The sequence below is a fragment of the Spermophilus citellus genome, assembly GCF_964194105.1.
Source record: "Spermophilus citellus genome assembly, chromosome: 3".
In the NCBI taxonomy this organism is placed as follows: Eukaryota; Metazoa; Chordata; class Mammalia; order Rodentia; family Sciuridae; genus Spermophilus; species Spermophilus citellus.
The window spans coordinates 24,850,074-24,870,314 of record NC_138184.1 but is presented as its reverse complement, the minus strand read 5'-3'; the positions used below and the strand labels follow the sequence as shown (position 1 = coordinate 24,870,314).

At 36.1% G+C, this 20,241-nt stretch overlaps 1 protein-coding gene across 9 annotated transcripts in view; it reads left to right on the top strand.

Moving 5' to 3' along the window:
• The window catches only part of WDR48 (WD repeat domain 48), a 43,990-nt gene that overhangs the window by 10,156 nt on the left and 13,593 nt on the right, over positions 1–20,241 (top strand). For 3 of the 9 annotated variants that reach the window (XM_081286628.1, XM_081286629.1, XM_081286627.1), the window contains exons 2-13: positions 3,040–3,180; positions 5,142–5,220; positions 5,821–5,903; positions 6,017–6,146; positions 6,228–6,341; positions 8,038–8,126; positions 8,482–8,583; positions 13,071–13,295; positions 15,397–15,471; positions 16,332–16,434; positions 17,653–17,750; positions 18,128–18,217. In XM_081286628.1, the coding sequence (XP_081142754.1) occupies positions 3,040–3,180; positions 5,142–5,220; positions 5,821–5,903; positions 6,017–6,146; positions 6,228–6,341; positions 8,038–8,126; positions 8,482–8,583; positions 13,071–13,295; positions 15,397–15,471; positions 16,332–16,434; positions 17,653–17,750; positions 18,128–18,217 (1,329 nt within the window). The remainder of the gene's footprint in view (positions 1–3,039; positions 3,181–5,141; positions 5,221–5,820; positions 5,904–6,016; positions 6,147–6,227; positions 6,342–8,037; positions 8,127–8,481; positions 8,584–13,070; positions 13,296–15,396; positions 15,472–16,331; positions 16,435–17,652; positions 17,751–18,127; positions 18,218–20,241) is intronic. The other 6 variants (XM_081286632.1, XM_081286630.1, XM_081286634.1 and 3 more) reach the window with 4 other exon arrangements.

Below are 20,241 nucleotides of genomic sequence, written 5' to 3'. Positions count from 1 at the left end.
GAAATGCTGTAACCCTCCAGTAGAAACAACCAAGAGTTAAAATTAGTTCCATTTAGGGATGAATGAAGACTGGGTACTCTCAGGCAGTAGGGAGATTATTTTTCTTTGCAATGTTTTAATAGTGTTTGACTTTCTAAATACAGGCAAGAATTACTTTGATAATAGAATATAAATTTTTAAAATAAAATAATGTGTGTCCATTATAAAACATTTAAGCCACATAAATAGTCATGACTGAGTGGGGGAAAAAATCACCATAATCCTATCACTCAGGAATAACTGCTGGTATTTATTTCAAAATATATTATGTGTTTAATATTTTGAAACACTATCACAATAATGATTATTATACATGATGTGTTGAATCATCATAATTCACTTAAAATATACTATCTTCCTGTGTCAGGCTAGATCTACATCAACATTTTTAACAATTGAATAACACTATTTTATAGGTATGTGTGCCAAAATTTTTTCAACTAGGATACTTCTAATTCGTTTACATTTTTAATAACACATCCATTGTAGATACATGAAGATGTCATCCCAGAATTTGTTTTGCTAAGAATTACTCTCCACCTGAAATGACAGCCCCAATAATTATGTTATCCTCCAACCCTTGCCTACTGGTTCAGTCAGATAATCTCCTAGAAATCAGAAAATTAAGATTCATATATACTACATAGTCTCAGTTAAAGGAAATGTGTTCCAGACAAGTGGGCTTCGTGTTCCAGAGAGAGAGAGTGAGAAGGGACTGAATTTGGCATGGTGCTCAGAGAAGGATTAAGAGGCAGAACTTGACATTGAAGTCACCTTGGTTCCTAGTGGCTTTCCAACAGATTTCCAATATATTTGCCTATTGTATGCCAGGCACAGTGGAGATAGAGTGGTAGGAGGAGCAAGGCAGACAAGGTCCTTGCCACTCAGAGCTTATTCTAATATAGGAAGAGATAATAAAAAAGAAATAACCGGAGTGTGCTAAAAACTGTGAAATAAGTAGGATATTGGTGTCAAGGGAAATGAGATCAGGGAAGGCCTTTCAGAGGTGATCTATCTAAGACAGAAAGGGTGAAGGCAAGCCAGAAGAGATAAAAACTGGGTATCCCAGTGGGGTTGGAAGGTTGAGGAATCTTCAGTAAATGAGAAGGTCCTGAGGAGGATGAGTTCAGAGCTGGATGTGTTTGAGGAACATAAAGAATTTAGGGTCACTAACGTGAAAGAAACTGAGAGGTTAGTCTCAGGTGAATATAAGGGATGCAGGGTTAGAACCAAAGCATTGAAGGAGTTTGGACTTGAAATCTGTGGAAAATTGTTAAAAGGTTTCAACAGAGAAGTGCTATGATTTTATTTTAAAAATGCCCCTTGAGTGATTGGCTGTATTTTCTGCCTTTCAGTTCTGTTAGATATCCTTGTATTCTTATGTTAAATTTTCTAAAAAATGAGAAAATAATGACTTACATTTGTGGTTTTTTTTGTTGTTGTTGTTGTTAAATTCTCAAGAATTTGAGTAGATTTCAGTTGCAGTTGCTTGTTTCCAAAAGACCAAGTTAAGAAAATATCTTAGTAATTATTTGTGTATGCAATCTTAGCCCTTCTGAAGGATAAATTCCATTTTGTTTATCCATTTGTCAGTTAATGGTCACTTGGATTGTTTTCACTTTTTGGCCATTGTGAATACTGCTTTAAACATTCTTATACTTACAAAAGGTTTGACTTGTATTTGGTCAAATCATTACCATCTTTCTTTTCATGTTGGAAGAGCCTTCTATATCTACAGACTATGTAAATATTCACCTGCCTTTAAAATTACTTGAATGACTATGTTATTAAATTTCAACTTTTTGTTAAGATCTTTAAAGTAGGAACTGGGGTTGTGGCTCAGTGTTAGAGCACTTCTAGAAAGAATTTAATGCTATTCTAAACAACATTGGGTTAAATTTACAAATTTAGGCATGAATTGCCAATTTTGAATCTTTCTGTTCTGTAGTATTACATGTTTTCTCTATTTGATTTTTCTCTTTTGTACCATTTCCTATCAGTTATGTGTTTTCTTGTAAAATGTATTTCTACGGGGCTGGGGTTGTGGCTCAGCAGTAGAGCGCTTGCCTCGCACGTGCGAGACCCTGGGTTCGATACTCAGCACCACATAAAAAATAAATAAGTGAAATAAAGGTATTGTGTGACTAAAAAATAAATATTTTTTAAAAATGTATTTATAGGTATTTATCTTGTTGCTTTTATAATTAGGTCTCTCCCTCCCCCTGCCCTTGTATTTTGAAATAGTTATTACATTGGAAAAGTTTTGCTTTGGACTACCAGCCAGTGTATTGACTTTTTCTTAGTTATAATTCTTTTGGGTTGATTCTCACATGTTTTCCCAAGAAATAGAGGTCACCAAGGGAAAATGAAGTAGGAAAAAGCATCCTGAAGGAAAAGTTGAGTTTATTATAGGAACTCAGAACTTGAGATGGCATTCTGCTTGTCAAATTATGAAAGGCTTTTTTGAGGAAGCATATCATTTAAAGAGAAACCCGAAGACTGTAATAGGAGATAGTCTGACAAGTAGGAGGGAGAACTTCCAAATGGGGCCAGCATGTGCAGTAGTCTGGAGGCCCTGTGTGCACAAGGACCTAGAACAAAAATGAGAGCAGGGAAGGCGAACAAGGCTCTTGAGGCTATGGTAAGGATTTACATCAAATCACGAGTTCAGCAGTAAGCAGCTAGATGTTTTTTGAACCCAGATGGGTTGCATTCCAATTTACATTTCCAAAAGATTACCCTATCTGCTTTGTGAAAATGAATTAAAGGCAAAGGAGTAGAAGGAGAGTCCAATTAGGAAGCAGTAGTTTAGGGCAAACTTAATCATCTTGGTCTAGGTTAACTTCTCTTTTTAGCCCTTTAATCTTTAGAGTAAAATAAAAATAAAAATTTTATTGGCTTGAAAAATAAGTTTTATTATTAATTGGCTACTAGTAGACTACATCTTTTTATTGCATGGCTTATAACATCATAAAAAGCATCTGTTGATGTATTTATCAGGTTTCCTATGTTATTCGGGATGAAGTAGAGAAGTACAATCGGAATGGAGTCAATGCCCTACAGTTGGATCCAGCACTAAATAGACTTTTCACAGCTGGGCGAGACTCTATCATAAGAATATGGAGTGTCAATCAGCACAAGGTAAGGCAAAGATTAAGTTTACATTTAAAAATCTATAAATTTGTAAATTTTGGTTGCTTTTTCCTGTCTTATGTGATGCCTTTTTTCAGTTTCTGATTTAATCTCTAAGCACTGAATTTTTTAGTACACTCTATATTAAGACATTGAAACCAGAATTCTGTAAGCCTCTGAGAAAAATTACCCCCACGAGAATTTCACAAGTGTTTTAGCTAAGGCAAGGATTCCATAAACCAGGTTTTGTTTAAGAACTCTTTACCACAAAGGACCAATGATATTGACTGATAGGGAGTGATTACTTCCAGCGGTTTTTCTGCTTTAGAATATGACCCCCAAAAGTCTCCTTGCAACCATACTTTTTAAAAAAATAAAAAAGAAAGGATTAGGTATGCTTTCACATTATTTGTAAGCAATTTTGAACAAATATTTGATTTTCTTCATTTGAGGTGAATAGGGTTCCCACAAAACCTGCAGCACCCCATTACATTATATAAGGTTGGTATGAAACTATGAGGACAGCATAGTTTAAAACTCCTTCAGGAGTTTTAAAGTCTGCTTTCTTAAACAGGGAACAGAATTTAAATATATGGAAAAATAATCCCACATCAAACATGATGGAATTCTTTTGGTATTTTATTTAAATACCCGTATTGTGAATGACATAGAAAAGAAGACCAAGGAAGGAAAAGGAACATTTCCTGAGTTCTTAACTATGTGCCAGACACTCTTGGCACTTATATCTACCATGATTTTAATTCTCACAGCAATCTCTCATGTCAGCTCTTAGGATTCATCTTTATAGGTGAGAAAACAGTGTCAGAAAAAGCCATGGTTAAATGGCTAGTAAGTGGCAGAGAATGAGAACCCAGCCTTACTTCAAAACCTTGATTCTAGACTTCATATTTTTAAAAGTCTATCTTTAGCAAGCTCTACAAGTCTGATATTCAGTGTTGAAAAAGATCTACTAGCTAGTAGAGTTGCTAGATGAGGTCTCTCTAAATGGACTTCAGTCCAGCAGGCTCTGAATTCTTTAGCCAGTGGAAGCAGTGGTGACCCTGTGTCAAAAGTCAGAAAACTATTTATGTTTAGCTTTTAAATGCACTTATATTTAAATTGAGATGTCTCCTTTCTGGGAATTCACAGTATTTCAAACAAAGTAAGGAAAACTAATGTGGAATAATCTGGAAATCTTCTTGACTTGCCCTCAAACATCTTTTTCTAGTCATCCTTTTATGACAGTTTAAGTACCATCATTTTTCATACATGAAGAGAGTGGGGTTTTTGTTGTTGTTGTTTTGGTTTGGTTTGGCCCATGAAATGTCTCAAAGTTGCCTGTTTTGGGTATGGGATGTAATTAAATACTGGTCTTTAGAAGTCCTCTCCTGGTAATTAAGCCAGATGAGGGGAACAAGAGAGTCTCCAGTTACTGAACTGGAATGGTGACATGAACTTGCTCAGTCTTTCTTCTGTGAAGGACTGTAGAAAACATTTAAAACTCAAAAGATAAAAACAGCAGGAGGAGAAAGCAGAAGTGTGTGTCTCCCTTTGCCAGCAGACCAGACTCCTCACCATGCTCCTCACACTCATTTCTGCCCCTGCTGGCTGCTGTGAGCCTTCACCACCAGAGTTAAGATTTCCCCAGCCTGCGGAAGCAAACCCCTTCCTGCAACACTCTGCATCACGCACAGTGCCTAGCCCAGAGCATGGCCTTCACCATCATAAGGCATAACAATTAATTATTTATGCTGGAAATGTACCTTTTGTTACTGGTAAATGTCCTAAAACAAAAGAGTTTTCTTCTGTTTCTGAAAGCATCGCCTGTTTGTAAAATTTTATTCTGAATTCAGTTGTCAGTTTTAAGACCTTAGATCGATGTTACATTAATTGAAAAATCTGAACAGATCTAGAATTTTTAATTATTTCATTCTCTGATATAAACTCTTACAATTTTTCTTTTAATTCAGCAAGATCCATATATAGCATCTATGGAACACCATACTGATTGGGTAAACGACATTGTACTCTGTTGTAATGGGAAAACATGTAAGTATTTCTTTGGATTATTGAGCTTTCAAAAGTTTTTAATTCAATTTGATATATTTTTATATAAACTATTTTATTAAAGTCTAAAATACATACAAAAAAGTATACATACCTTGAGATTACAACTTAATATAATTCAAGAAACAGAAAATTGCCAGGAGCCTGTTTGTGTCACCGTTTCAGTCATTGTGTCTTGCCCCAAGGTAAACTCTGTCCTGTCTTCTGAACCATACATTAGTTTTACTTGCATCTCAGCTGTATAGCAGTAGATTCATACAATACACACATTTTTTTCCCTTTTAGTCTTTTTGATACCTCCTTTTGTTTTTATTTTGGTAGGATCCATTTCTTGGTTTTGCAGTCTGAGAGAAATTTTTCTCTGTCAAATTAGTTGGGTGTTCACCTGGAACATTAGGAAAGTTTGCCCTATTAAAAATTTGGATGTGTATGTAACAATATCTAATAAGTTCTAGAGAGATCTTTGAAGAGTGTATGAGTGTGAACATTAGTTTGAAATAATGTTACTTTGTTTTAAGATAAGTTTTAAAGTTATTATAAATCATACTACTAAGGGTTTTGCTAATTCTTTGGCTCTTCTAGTAATATCTGCGTCTTCTGACACGACAGTAAAAGTATGGAACGCACATAAGGGATTTTGCATGTCAACATTAAGAACGCATAAGGTAAAACAGCTAACAGTTCTCAGTATCTTCAGTGTAATATTGAAATCTTAGCACTTTGGCTCATTTTTTAATTGATCTACAGAGTAGATCATAGTATGTCTGTTCTGTTACAGGATTATGTAAAGGCATTAGCATATGCCAAGGATAAGGAACTGGTAGCATCAGCTGGGTTGGACAGACAAATATTCCTTTGGGATGTGAATACTCTAACAGCATTGACTGCCTCAAATAACACTGTCACAAGTAAGGTGTTTGAAAAAAATTTCTTTGAAAGTGATCTGAGTTGACATAAATAAAGAATGGTTTATAAAACATCTTTGATAGGTTTGCATCGAGACAGTGGTTCATATTTTGAGAGTGGTTCTACCTACAGCGTTCTAGCCCCCAAGAGTATGATTGAGCAACAAGGAGATAGTTCCTCACTGCAGTCTAAACATGGTAACTTCTCCAGGTGTAACCTGGTTATTTTTTGTACATGTGCATGTCTTAGCTCCCTAGCTAAAGTGTAAGTCCCTGCAGGGTAGAAAAATCTGTTTTATCACTACTTTGTATCCCACAGGATTGCCTGGCTTAGACCCACAGGTATTTTTTGAAGGAGATGGTGATTTCCTGACAAAATAGTCAGTTTTCTGATTTAAAAGTATTACCATATATTAAGAGCTTTTGAGTTAACGGCCAAAATGGAAAGTACAGGGGGAAAGAAACAGGAAAAAAAAAAAATGTTTCCAGTGCCAGTCGAGAAGACCATTTCAGAGTAGCCCTAAAGAATCTAGCCTATTTCAGAAGAGCCCAGGGAGGATAGGATTGTTTTAGAGGTAATTCAGAGATATTCACAACAGTTTAATAGTGCGGCAATTTAATCAAATAATAGATCTCAGGTTGTCACCTTAGACTTATGCAAATCTGGATTTGAAATTCAACATCACACTTGACCCAACCTCCTAGAGCCCTCTAGGGCAGATGTCAGAGGGGACTTGTAGGAGCACATTTTTAACATAGCTTGGACTGGAAGAACTATGTTCAAGACATGGACTCGGACTATCTGGAACTCCATATTACAGGTCCAACTTGTCATGAATCAGTGGAGTGCTCACAGTGACTTAGCCAAAATTATTCTAATGTAACCTAGTATATGCCAAGAAGGGCAAGTTGAGAGATTGGTACATATAATTCCTTGAATATCGTTTTACCAACCAGGAAATATATAAACTCTATGTTTCTCTTATTACCCTTGATTTTTTTTCACCTGTATACCTTCTCAGTGATTGAGAAGCTAGACCCTGCTGGGGCCTGTCCTGTCATTGGGCTCTGTCTGTATGTGAGGCCTTTCTCAAAGAGACACTAAAGAGGAGGAAACAAAGCAATAGAAAGAAGATTGTTACTAAGTCAGAGACTAGGCTTAGTGGATACAGCTTCTGCTATTATTGATATGTCTTTCTTAGAACTCTTTAGAGATGATATCACAAGTTTTTTTAAGATTATAGAAATAATACTAACACTAGTTAACATTTATTGAATACTTACAAGTAGGCATTTTTCTAAACACTTCACATGTACTAACTCTATTACTGATCACTTCTCAGTATGTTTATTTATTGAAGGATTATGATCATACTGTATAGATAATTTTATATGCAACTATTTTCACTTTGGTAATACTGAGTTCTGAATCAAAGGGCATTTAACATGATTCTTGCCATTAAGCACTACCTTTGTTTTTTGTCTAAATTGGTATATGAAAATGGTATTTTGTTTTGATTTGCATTTCCTTGAATAATAGTGAGTTTGGGCATTTTTTCCATATACTGGCACGTGTATATCTTTGAAAATGCATTCTTTATGTGGATGGTTTTTAAATAATAGTGCAATTCAATTTAGCCAATATTTATTGAGCTAAATATTTATTGAGTGCTAATTGAGCATTTATGTACATTCAAATCTGGGAAAGATATGAACTTTGATAATAATACTATGGTTTAGAATTATCTCCATTGTTGGTGGATTTCTTTTCCTTAAAGTACTCATAAAGATAAGATTCTCTAAACTGAATAATCAGACTTATAATTTTTTGCTGACTAATAACTAAACAGCTGATGATTTTTTGTTAACATTTAATTCCATTTGTCCTCAATAGCTTCTTCTTTAAGTGGGAACAAAGATTCCATTTATAGCCTTGCCATGAATCAACTGGGAACAATCATTGTATCGGGGTCCACAGAGAAGGTAAGGGAAGATTAAAGAGTATGTTTGAACATAAGAAAACAAATCAAAATATTTTGATCTATGTAATTATTAAATATTTGGTTAGTGGTTTTGCCTTGAGGATACTAAAAGAAAGGTGTTATTTGAATAAATGAGTACATAACTGTATGACTACTATGTATGTGGTAAAGTGTGTGGGGAGGTTGTGTAATTTCTGACATAAGAAAGGCTTTCCTAAGGTTAGGAGCCTTAGCAGTTATTGGCTAAAGCAGTATTTCCTTCTCAGAATTTAAAGGTCATATTTAAAAAGTCATCAATTATTTAAATTTGATTATGTATATACTCAGTTTGTGTAATATTCTCTTAAAATTCACAGGTTTTAAGGGTATGGGATCCAAGAACATGTGCAAAACTAATGAAGCTTAAAGGGCACACAGACAATGTAAAAGCATTGCTGTTGAACAGAGATGGCACACAGGTATGCAGTTTCACCTTACTAATGACCTTGTCAGAAATTTCCCTGCTTTCTATACTATTGCACAGGTTGATTTGAACCAAAAGCCACACATAAATTGTGGCCTAATATTTATAGTTCTTTATTGCACATATAATAATCTTCACTTAAAACTCTTCTATTTGGAATTACTTTTAATAAAGGCAAAAGAAGAATTTCTTTAGAAAAGATCTACTGCTGACAAATGTATATAATTATGGTGCATACAAGCTAAAATAGCTAAAAAATGTTACCTGCATAAAGCAGAAGGAAGGTTTGGTATTGAATATTTTACACCATTATATAAAGTAGGAAACCTCACAATAGTCTGACTTGGGCAGATTTCATCAGTTGACTATGTAGTCTGTAAATTTAATTTTCTAACAATGTTTAGAGTTAACATTTTAAAGAAAAACACATTGGTAATGTTTGAACATTGCTCTGTTGGCTACATACTTTGCAAATTAGAAATCTGAATTAAAGATTAGAGATGAAACTAATGAAATAGAGAGTAAAAAAAATAATACAAAGGATCAATATATTGACAAGTTGGTTCTTTGAAAAGATAAAGATTGATAAATACTTAACCAAGCAAACCAAAAGAAAGAAAGAAGACCCAAATTAATAAAATCAGAGATGACTTCCAGATATACTGAAATCCAGATCATCATTAGGGACTACTTTGAAAATTTGCACTCCAATAAATTAGAAAATCCAGCAGTGGACAAATTTCTAGACAAAAGTGACCTACCAAAATAGAACCACAGGATATAGAAAACCTAAACAGACAAGTGACAAGCAATGAGACTGAAGCAGTAATAGAAAGCTTTCCAACCAGTAATGGACTCTAAGCTGAATTCTCCCAGACTTTTAAAGAAGTTCTAATGCCATTGCTCCTCAAATTATTCCATGAAATAGAAAGGAGTGGGGAACACTTCCAAATGCATTCTATAAATCCAGTATCATCTTGAGACCTAAATTAGATAAAGACACATCAAGGAAAGAAAACTACAGACCAATATTCTTTTGGGGGTTATGGGTAACTGGGGATTAAACCTGGGCACTCTACATTGAGCCACATCCCCAGCCCTATTTTGCATTTTATTTAGAGACACGGTCTCATTCAGTTGCTTAGTGCCTTGCTTTTGCTGAGACTGGCTTTGAACTCACAGTCCTCTTGTCTCAGCCTCCCAAGCTTCTGGGATTACAAGCATGTGCCACCATGCTCAGCCAGACCAATATTCTTGATGAATATAAATGCAGAAATCCTTAATAAAATGTTAGCAAATGCTATTCAACAACACATTAAGAAGCTTGTACATCATGAAGTTGGTTTTATTTCAGGGATGCAAGGATGGTTCAACATAGCAAATCAATAAATGTAACATCACATAAGTAGAATCAAAAATAAATATCACATGATTATCTCAATAGATGAACAAAAAGACAGAATTCAGCACCTGTTCGTGATAAAAACAGTGAAGAAACTAGGGATAGCAATAACTTACCTCTACATTGTAAAGGGTGTATATGACAAACTCAACATCAAAGTGAGTGGGGAAAACTAAAAGCATTTCCTCTTCAGGAACTGGACAAAGATGTCCACTCTCCTCACTCCTATTTAACATAGTACTTGAAATTTTAGCCAGAGCAGTTAGGCAAGGTACGGGGATAATGGATACAAATAAGTCATATTATCTCTGCCTGTTGATGACAGTCTTATATCTAGAAGATCCGAAAAGCTTCACCAGAGACTCCTAAAATTAATAAGTTCAGCAAAGTAGCAGGACATAAAATTAACATACAAAAATCAGTAGCTTTTCTATATACCAGTAGTGAATCTGCTGAAAAAGAAATTAGGAAAACAAATCATATAGAGAATAAAATACCCAGAATTGCCAAAGCAATTCCAAGGATAAAACAATGCTAGAGACATCATGATACCTAGTTTTAAGTTTTAATATATACCACGGAGCCATGTAACTAAAACAGCATGGTTCTGGATTAAAAGTTGTTGTTTTTTGTAATCCTGGTCACTCGCTCTGGGAGGCAGAGGTAGGAGGATTGCAAGTTCAAGACCTGCCAGGGCAACCCAATGAGACCCTATCTCAAAATAAAATAAAAAGTGCTGGAGATGCATCTCAGTGGTCGAGCATCCATAGGTTCAATCTCCAGTACTCCCCACCCTGCCCCCAATAAAAAAGAAGAAAAAGTGGTTGCTTTCAGGGAGCCTTCTCTTTTTTGTCTTAGAATACTTATGACCATCAGAAATTATTTTGTGTTTTCTACCAGGATTGATAGAACTCTTGTGTTTTCTCTTCTGCTTCCAGTTGCACACTCAGGGTTTGGACCATATCACTTTTCTGTTGCAAATTGCTGAGGCACCAGGACTTTAAGCTATCTCATTTGTCTTTCTTTGCCTCTTTGAGTTGTTAGACTTTACTTTCTGCAAATGTGTAGTCTAGGATCAAAGATCTGAGGGATCAAAGCTTTACTGATTGCATTGCTGCCTCAGAGCAGCACCTCCTCCTGGAATGGGGAGCCCCTCTTTGGCTCCCATCCCACAGAATGCCACAGTTCTCCCACACAAAGGTTGAAGGTCTGCTCATAAATTTTCCCCTGACAGTTTGTTGGTTAGTTTCTCAGTTCCCTTGTAAAGTAGTTGAAGTAGGAGAGAACTCTGATACTCCTTAGCAATTTGTGGATTCTCCTAGTATATTCATTTAATTAAGCTTGCCCAGAGTGCTAAAGTTACAAGGCAGGCCAGTAAATCTTTAACATTCCCTAAAACCTCATCTATTCAAGCACCTTCTAAATCATGAAGGCCCTAATTATCTTTTCTTTGAAGTGCTTTTCTTACTTAATTTCATACTCCAGCAACAGGAGTTGCTTGCTCCTTAGGGCCATTCTTTTTCCCAAGGAAATGAAGTTTTTATCCTCTTTGCAAGTCTCCACGGTAACTGGTCCAGAACACTTAAGCATGCTGAATGTGAATGTGGGGTGGCTAATTCTGCCTGTTTCTGTTAGACTCACAGTGTGCTTGGCCCTAATTTGTGTGCTACCAACCTCTATGTCATTGACTCTTCTGAACTTTCAGAAATTGTTAGAATTACTAATGTTAATTCACTTGAGGCTCATGTGGAAAGTGTCCAAGGTCACAGAGAGTGAGTGATAAGCCTGGAACTAGATCTTGCTTCTACTGGATGTTAAGAATCTGGAGCCATGAGAGAAGGAATAAGATGTGGCTCCAGGACTCCAAAAGGCATGCTGGCCTAATGCAGTGTTTGTCAAGCTTAGGGTACATTGGAATTACCTGTATAGTCTGTTAAACCCTACTGCTCCTCATTAGGTCTGTATGGGACTCAAGAATTTACTTTTTTTTTTTTTTTTTTTTTTTTTTTTTTTGCATTCAAAGCTCAAGGCTAGAGAAGGAACTTAAAAGATTGTACAGAACTCTTAAGAGATCTGTTCAATCTTTTTTCTTCTTTTTTTAAAATATTTATTTTTTAGTTATAGGTGGACACAATATCTTTATTTTTATGTGGTGCTGAGGGTTGAACCCAGTGCCTCACACATGCTAGGTAAGCACTCCACCTCTGAGCCATAATCCAAGCTGCACCCCTTTTTTTATTGTTCTTTTTATATATTAGTGAAGTAGATAAAGTGGAATGAAGGAAAGGGAGGAGGTATGGGTTAGGGAAAGACAGTGGGATGAATCTGACCTAACTTCCCTATGTACATACATGAGTATTTCACAGCGAATCTCACTATTATCACCATCCACAAGACCCTAATTTAAAAAAAATAATAATAACTATAAGTAAATAGCAGAAAGATCAATAGGGTAGAGGGAAGGGAACAGACAGGGTGGGAGAAAGGGAGAGAAGAGGAATGTACTGAGGACTGAATTAGAACAAATTATATTGCATGCTTTTATATAATTATGTCAAAATAAAGAATTTACATTTTTAACAAGTTGCCAGGGAGACCGATGCTGCTCAGACCACTGCCATTTATCTTCAGCTGTTTTTAAAATCCATCTCCCTGCTGGATGTGGTGTTGTACACCTATAACCCCTGCTATTTGGGAGACTGGGGCAGGGGTTTGGCAAGTTCAAGTCCAGCCTGGGCAACTTAGCAAAACCTTATCTCAAAACAAACAAAAACCATCTTCTTCCCTTAATAATAGAGCTTCAGAACAGGACTCGCCTGTAAAATTTACAGGTAATCAACAGATGGCCAGGTAGAGAGAACAAAGGCAGTTTTGCTGAGAGTATCCCTTCCTTGATCATGCACTGTTGGCCTTTAGTCATTTCAGAGTAGTAGATGCCTGTCAGAAGCCTTTATCAGAGAGAAATGCAAGTTACTAAATATGTGCACTTAACTATGTAGAGTCAGTAGAAAACCATACACAAGGTACAGGAAAGCAAGAACTTATTAGTTATGTCTCACCTTTCTTTTATTTGTTTGCAGTGCCTCTCTGGTAGTTCTGATGGAACAATTCGTCTTTGGTCTCTTGGCCAACAGAGATGTATAGCAACATACCGAGTCCATGATGAAGGTGTTTGGGCTCTGCAGGTCAATGATGCCTTCACACATGTATATTCTGGTGGAAGGGACAGGAAGATTTATTGTACTGACTTAAGAAACCCTGATATTCGAGTGCTAATTTGTGAAGAAAAGGCACCAGTACTCAAGGTATGTCATATATTATAGTTTTACAATCAAGGTTGTTGAACTTATCAGCCAAGTATACCAAAGTCTGTGTTAAAACATGAATCAACTGTGGGATTGAACAAAAGATCTTTTATCATAGGTAGAACTTGACAGGGCAAAGAAGAGTAGGCACCTATTTGGATGGAAGAGTGTCTTATAGATACCTGGGCGGGTGGCATGTTAGTGCTGGAACAGTTTTGTAAGTCACCTGTGACTTCTCAGGTTTGTCAGTGATGCACAGCCCTCCCACTGGTGAATTCTAGTGTGGTTATCTCTTACTTCCTGACTGTTCTGACTGACTGACCTGTCCTTAGGTGGAGTGTGAGCAGTTAAGGTTACTGTGAGCAGACAATAAAATAGGGGAGGTCTGGGAAATGTGTCCACAGTCTTAGGAGTAAGGAGGTAAACAAAGTATTCCTGAAGAAGAAGAGAGAGCAAGCTTCTTCGTACTCCACAGAGCAGTTCTGATAATCAGGATCTGTGATATGAGCAAAAGGGGACCCAAAGTAGATGGTAACTATAATGGACCAGTAATCCTTTATAGAAGCAAAGAGTTGAGTCTGAACTGGTAATAATACATAGCATGTGGACAGGCAGCAGATTGATGCATAGAGACAAGCCTGGAAGAGAAATACTCTGCCAGAATCTCTTGACCATGAAGAAAAGACTAAAAGAATTTGGGACAAACATAACCATATATTTTAAAGAGCATTACTTTGAACTAAGATGGATTCCTGGCTACCAGTCCTGTTTCCACTGCTCCCGACCTGTACTTTCTAGTATTGGAAGAATAGTGGATAAATGTAAAGTGATTGCACTTATGTAATATACATACATGCATATAAGGTTATTTATATATGTGCAGCATTTTAAAAATATAGAAGTATATATGGTAATCTATTCCTGATGTTCCGTTCTTAAGTGAGGTTACTCTTGACTTTTGCTGTGTTCTTACTGTGTTATTTTTCTTTTAATTACATTTTCAAAGAAAAAAGAAATATATTTCCTTGTTATTAAGAAAGAGCATAAGGGCTGGGGATAAAGCTCAATCCGTAGAGTGCTTACCTTGTATGCACAAGACCCTGGGTTCAAACCCCAGTACCAGTACCACAAAAAAAAAAAAAAAAAAGGAAGAACGTAAAACTAGAGTAGCAAAAACAAAATTATAAACCATCTTCATTCTTTCGACTATATCCATTTAGGTCCCTCAAATTAACCACACTTAAAACTTTCATTCCTAATTAGAATAAGTTATATTCTATATATGTATAATTTTTCAGAATATATTATACTGTCATGTATAACCAAAATAAATAAATTGAAAAAAAAAGAGATGATAGGCATCTATATTAGAAAGGGAGAAGTAAAATTATCTCTCTTCATAGATGATAGCATCTAATATGTTGAAAACCCTAAAGATTCTATCACCAAAACAAAAAGAAAAAATCATTAGGACTAATAAGTGGAGCAAAGTCACAGGATATAAAATCAATGCATAAGCTGGGCATGGTGGAGCATGCCTGTAATCCCAGTGGCTTGGGACCTGAGACAGGAGGATCACAAGTTCAAAGTCAGCCTCAGCAATAGCAAGGCACTAAGCAACTCAGTGAGACCCTGTCTCTCAATAAAAAATACAAAATAGGGCTGGGGATGTGGCTCAGTAGTCAAATGCCCCTGAGTTCAATCCCTGTTACCCACCACCACCCCCAAGAAAAAAAATCAATGCATAAAAATCAGTTGGGCATCTATACAGTAACAGTGAACAATCTGAAAAGGAAATTCTGAAAACAAATCCATTTATAATTGTGCCAAAAGAATAAAATACTTAGAAATAAACCTAAAAAAAAATCTTTCAGCCGCTGTTTTCCTGAGAAGTTCCTCCTACTACACTTTTCTAGGACTATGAATTCCTTTAGCAAAGAGACTCCTTATTCTGATCATCTGAGCTTTTAATATGTCCCTTATGTAGTGAACTTCCAATTGTTAGAACAAATGAGTTGATATTTAATAATGTGTTAGCTGAGCCTGGCAGTTCATGACAGTCGACTTTCCTTAAAGCAATATTTTTGTGCCTTGTTTTCAGATGGAGCTTGATAGATCAGCTGATCCCCCTCCTGCAATCTGGGTTGCAACAACTAAGTCTACAGTAAATAAATGGGTAAGTGAGCCACTGAATTCCTAGCAAAGGTTTGCAAATATTTGGTTTATTAACATAGACCTTCCAGATACCAGTAGCAAGTGCTTAGTATGAACCTGACTTTTAGTATGTCTCTGAGTAGCGGCAAAAACCTGAAAGCCCCTATGAATGTAGGTGTGATCCTGAGGGTCATTCTAAAGTTAGTAGTCTAATCAAAACCATGATACCCTTGTCATGAGCCAGCATAAATGTCTGATGTGCTTAGAACAGGCTCTGTTGCCTGATAAAGCCAGCTTCCAGCCTTATAAATCTGCATTGGAAAATAGACCATCCAGGTACCAGCAAGGCAGATCCTCATCAAGATTCTTACCTTTCTACATCTTAAGAGAAAGCATAAAATTGTGCTTTCACATATATGTCCTTTTTCTTCTTAGCATGAAGAACAGGGACAGAAGTCATCTAAAGTACTGTTAATTTGAAATCTTAAAGAAGATTTAAGTTTTCTTACATACCAGACTATTTGGAGATTACAAAGGAAGGGTTGTTTGTGTTTATTCCTGTTTATATTCAGGTCAAATTCTCGTTCAGAATACTTATAAAAATTTTTATTTATCTTGTCTAACTTTCCTTGTACCAATTTGTGATCAACATAATTTTATCTGGAAGAGTATTCCTGCTTTCATGCCTAGTTTTTTCTCCGATAAGATGATATTCCCTCTTTAATATTTATTTTTTAATGATGGTACTGTGACTAAATATTTTTTGGTAGCTGTTCTAGTTGTTGAAGTTTTCTAATTTGCTTGTTTTTTAGATTTATTTTTCTTAGACTGGCAAAGCATGTAAAACAGAAAATGATTAAACAACAAATTTTGTTCCTTTAGACTTTGAAGGGAATTCATAATTTTAGAGCCTCGGGAGATTATGACAATGACTGTACAAATCCTATAACTCCCCTTTGTACACAGCCTGACCAGGTTATTAAAGGTGAGTAGGAAACTGAAAGGTATCATACTTTTTATTGAAGTTAATGATAGTTACTAAAAGATTGACAAGAACAAAGGTAATGATCTTTCTATAAATTTAATTTTGATGAACACAAAAGACTATTAATGTATGGGTTTATTTTTGAGTTATTTTTAAAAATGCTACTTAGTGACTAAAAATGGGTGTTTTGAGTTTATTAACATGTATTAATAGTACATATTAATGGGGCTTAGTGTGGTAATACATGAATACAGCAAGCACTAATCAAATCCAGCTTCCCTTTATCCACTATCATTTGCCCCTTCCCAGCCTCTAATAATCACTATTTTATATTTGGGGTCATCTTTTTTTTTTTTTTAACTTCCATATGTAAAAGAGAACATGAAATACTTGTACCTGTGTCTGAATTACTTCATTTACCCTAATGTCCTCCAGTTCCATTAATTTTGCTTCAAATAATAGAATTTCATTCTTTATGACTGAATGATATTCCATTGTATATGTGTGTGTGTGTGTACATCTACAGCATACCAGAGAGATAACCTGAATGCCCATGTTTATGGCAGCACTATTCTTGAGTTAATTTTTAGGTCCAGCAGCAGAATAGCTCGGGTAAAACAGAAGCCTCTCTGAAAAGTGTATAGGGTTTAATGTTTTCTTTTGGCACAAGTCAGAAAAGACATATGTAGCCCTCAAATTCTACATACTTCATCTGGTTGTGGCAAAAAGCAGAATATGTTTAATGTGTTAGAGCTTGGGATTAGAATCCTAGGCAACACATTTCTCTTTTGTTTCTAGATGTTTGAGCTTCTGCCTTTAGAGTAGGGTATCCCTGCAGGAAGTGAAAGAGAGAAGGAGATGGGGACCAATTCAGAGATGACCTCTTATTATTTGAACTTTACTTGTGAATAAAACTGTTGGCTCTCAAAATTCTACAGTGGTAGTAAATAGCCCCGTGAAGTGAAGAGCTCTTTAATCTATATTCTGTTATTAAATCAGACAATTTTTTCTTTGTTTATAAATTCAAATAATGAAACATAAGTAATTGATTGACCTTAAAGTACCTTGGGTATATTATATAATCTTCGGACTTGACTTCTCCTTTTTGATAGCTCATACGGTTAATGTTTCTATTATATGCCAATTAATAATTACTGCCATAGTGTGAATTTAATTATGAAAGGATTGTCTCGCTAATTGTGTTTTTTTCCCCTTTAGGGGGTGCAAGTATTATTCAGTGCCACATTCTTAATGATAAGAGACATATATTAACCAAAGATACCAATAATAATGTGGCATATTGGGATGTATTGAAGGTAAGTATCTTTTGGATTAAATATAGCTTGTTGTTTCATGTTCCCCTTAAATAATTAAGATAAAATTATTTAGGAGTGGATTCTTAATATGTTTGTATTAGATAAGGTGATAGTTTATCTTTTTAAGCACCTAAATTGTTTGAAAAGAACCATTTTCTCTGATTAGTGTATTAGTATCCATGCTGTCTTACCTAAAAATGAACACATTTGAAGTTTTTCATTGTTTACACTGTTGATTTTTTTGGCTGGACAGTTCCTTGGTGTGAGAGAAAGCTGTCATGTGAACTGCAGAAGGTTTAGCAGTATCCCTAGCCTCTGCCCACTAAATGCCAGTATTTCTACCCCATTCAAGTTGTGACAGCCAAACTTATCTCCAGATATTACCAAATGTTTGGAGAGATGTTTGGAGAGAAGGAGGAAGAAGGATACAAAATAACCTCAGGTTAACACCCACTGGGTTGCACAAAGTAAGTTTGACTCTTTCTTTAGATTTATAACCATTATTATGGGTGGCAGTTGCAATCCTGGGTCACATTGTCCTCATCCTTTGGGATAGTTGAAGTGCATTAAGCTGTTCACCCACATTCTAAACAGCACTGAAGAATTGGTAGACAGATTGAAATTGATTTCCTTTGAAAATTCTGCCAAGTGTCCCTTCTTAGGGTTCTTGGTATATTTGTTCAACAGATATTTCCTGGATTGAGTGAATGGTGTGGGTAAACAATTATGTTTGAGGGCCATAAATGATGGAAAAGGGTAGGAGGGACTAAAGAAATGAAATGTGAAAACCTTAAAGAATAAACAAATTATACAATAGCCTATGAACAAGGCAGTTACAGCTGGATAAGTCAGCAGAGCATCATGGTGGGGAAAGCATTTGAACAAGGGCTTAAAGATGTCCTGAAGATGGCTTATGGAGGTAGGGAATTTCAAGAAGTGGAGGGAATGACAGAGGTATTGGTTAGGGGAGGCACATGCTTTATTTAAATCAAGATAAACAGTTTTGTTTATAAGGGAGTGGTGGAGGTGTAAGGATAAAATGTGACACTTACATCATTTCCCAAAGAGTCTTAAGTTGCAGGTCCTGGAGTTGACCTTTCTCTGGTACTCCCTAAAGAATCTAGATAATTTTAGAGCAAGAAAATATCAAGTTCAGAGTAGTAGTTGTATATGTAATAGGAAACTGTCAGCCAGAAGATGGTTGTCTTAAGCATGATTTTAGAATCTAAGGGGAGACAGGTTTTGTGTATATTGTAAAGGAAGAATTGAAAAGACCTAATGTTTTGGTTAAGCTCTTTGTCAATAAGGATGAATGAGAGATTCAGTCAAGTTAACTTCATGATCTAAAGAATAAGATAAGCAGGTTTCTCTATGGGAAAAAGTAACTTGCTTCTGAATAGAATAGAATTTTTGGCCTGACCATTGCTTTTCCTTCCTGTAGGGCAGCTATGTGGGAGTCCATTATGAAACATTTGCTGGGTGAAATGCCTTCTGAACAAGAGGCCTTAGTTACTTGACTGGAAAGTTTAATTGAGGCAGGCACTAAAGGTCTGATCTGGTTTTCTCTATGGTAGAGAGATGCTTTTCAGAAAGATAGAGCTGTATCTTTATTTCAAAGGGGTCCCATGGTGATTAGGAGGATCCAAGGCTTCCCTAAGAAACTCATCAGCAGAATTTTTGATTCCTCTCTTTGTTAGTCCACATGGCCTGAGTTCTGTCTTATGGCTGGACATTGCCTCATGCTGCCCAGCACCTAATTGTTTTCCAAACACCCAAGAGAATCTGATCAGACAAGCTGCTCTTTGAGAGGACCCATCCATTTTCTGCCTATGGGTCTATTACCAACTCTTGGTCTTGTTAGCTGATGCCTGAGTAGGGTCTTGCTATGTGAGTAGGAGAAAGTTCTACTTAGATGGGTACCTGAGCTAGCATGCACCATGGTGGCATTTCTATGTGCCTTATAGTTTCCTACGTCCAGATACTACACCTTGGAATTTTGATGTCAAATGATGAGGTGTAATAAGCATGACATTAAACAGTGAAGGGAAGTTAAGAGTGTTTAGGAACAATAGAGCTGCCTTCTACTCTTGACTCTGCCAGCTACTAGCCAAGCGATCTATAGAATATGCTGAACTTCTCTAAACCTAGGTCTCCATTCCTAAAATGTGGAGGTTACCTATTTCTTGATGATGTCAAGGGGATGTTCAGGAATTTTTTTATTTATTATGGTGCCTTGCATATTACTACTTTAGGAGACTGTTGCACTAATACAGGTGAAAGGTGGTATTTGTCTAGACTGGGGTGGAAATAAGGGGGATGCAAAGAATGAGGCAGTTTGGAGGAAAGGGGGAAGCAGGGAAGCAGGATGAGTCGGATTGAACAGTTTGGTGAGTGAGTGGAAGTGATATTGGGAATATAAGATGGAAAATGGATTGAGGAGAGAGAGTGACATGTTGATAAAGAGGGTGGATTTGAGTGTATATGAGAGCTG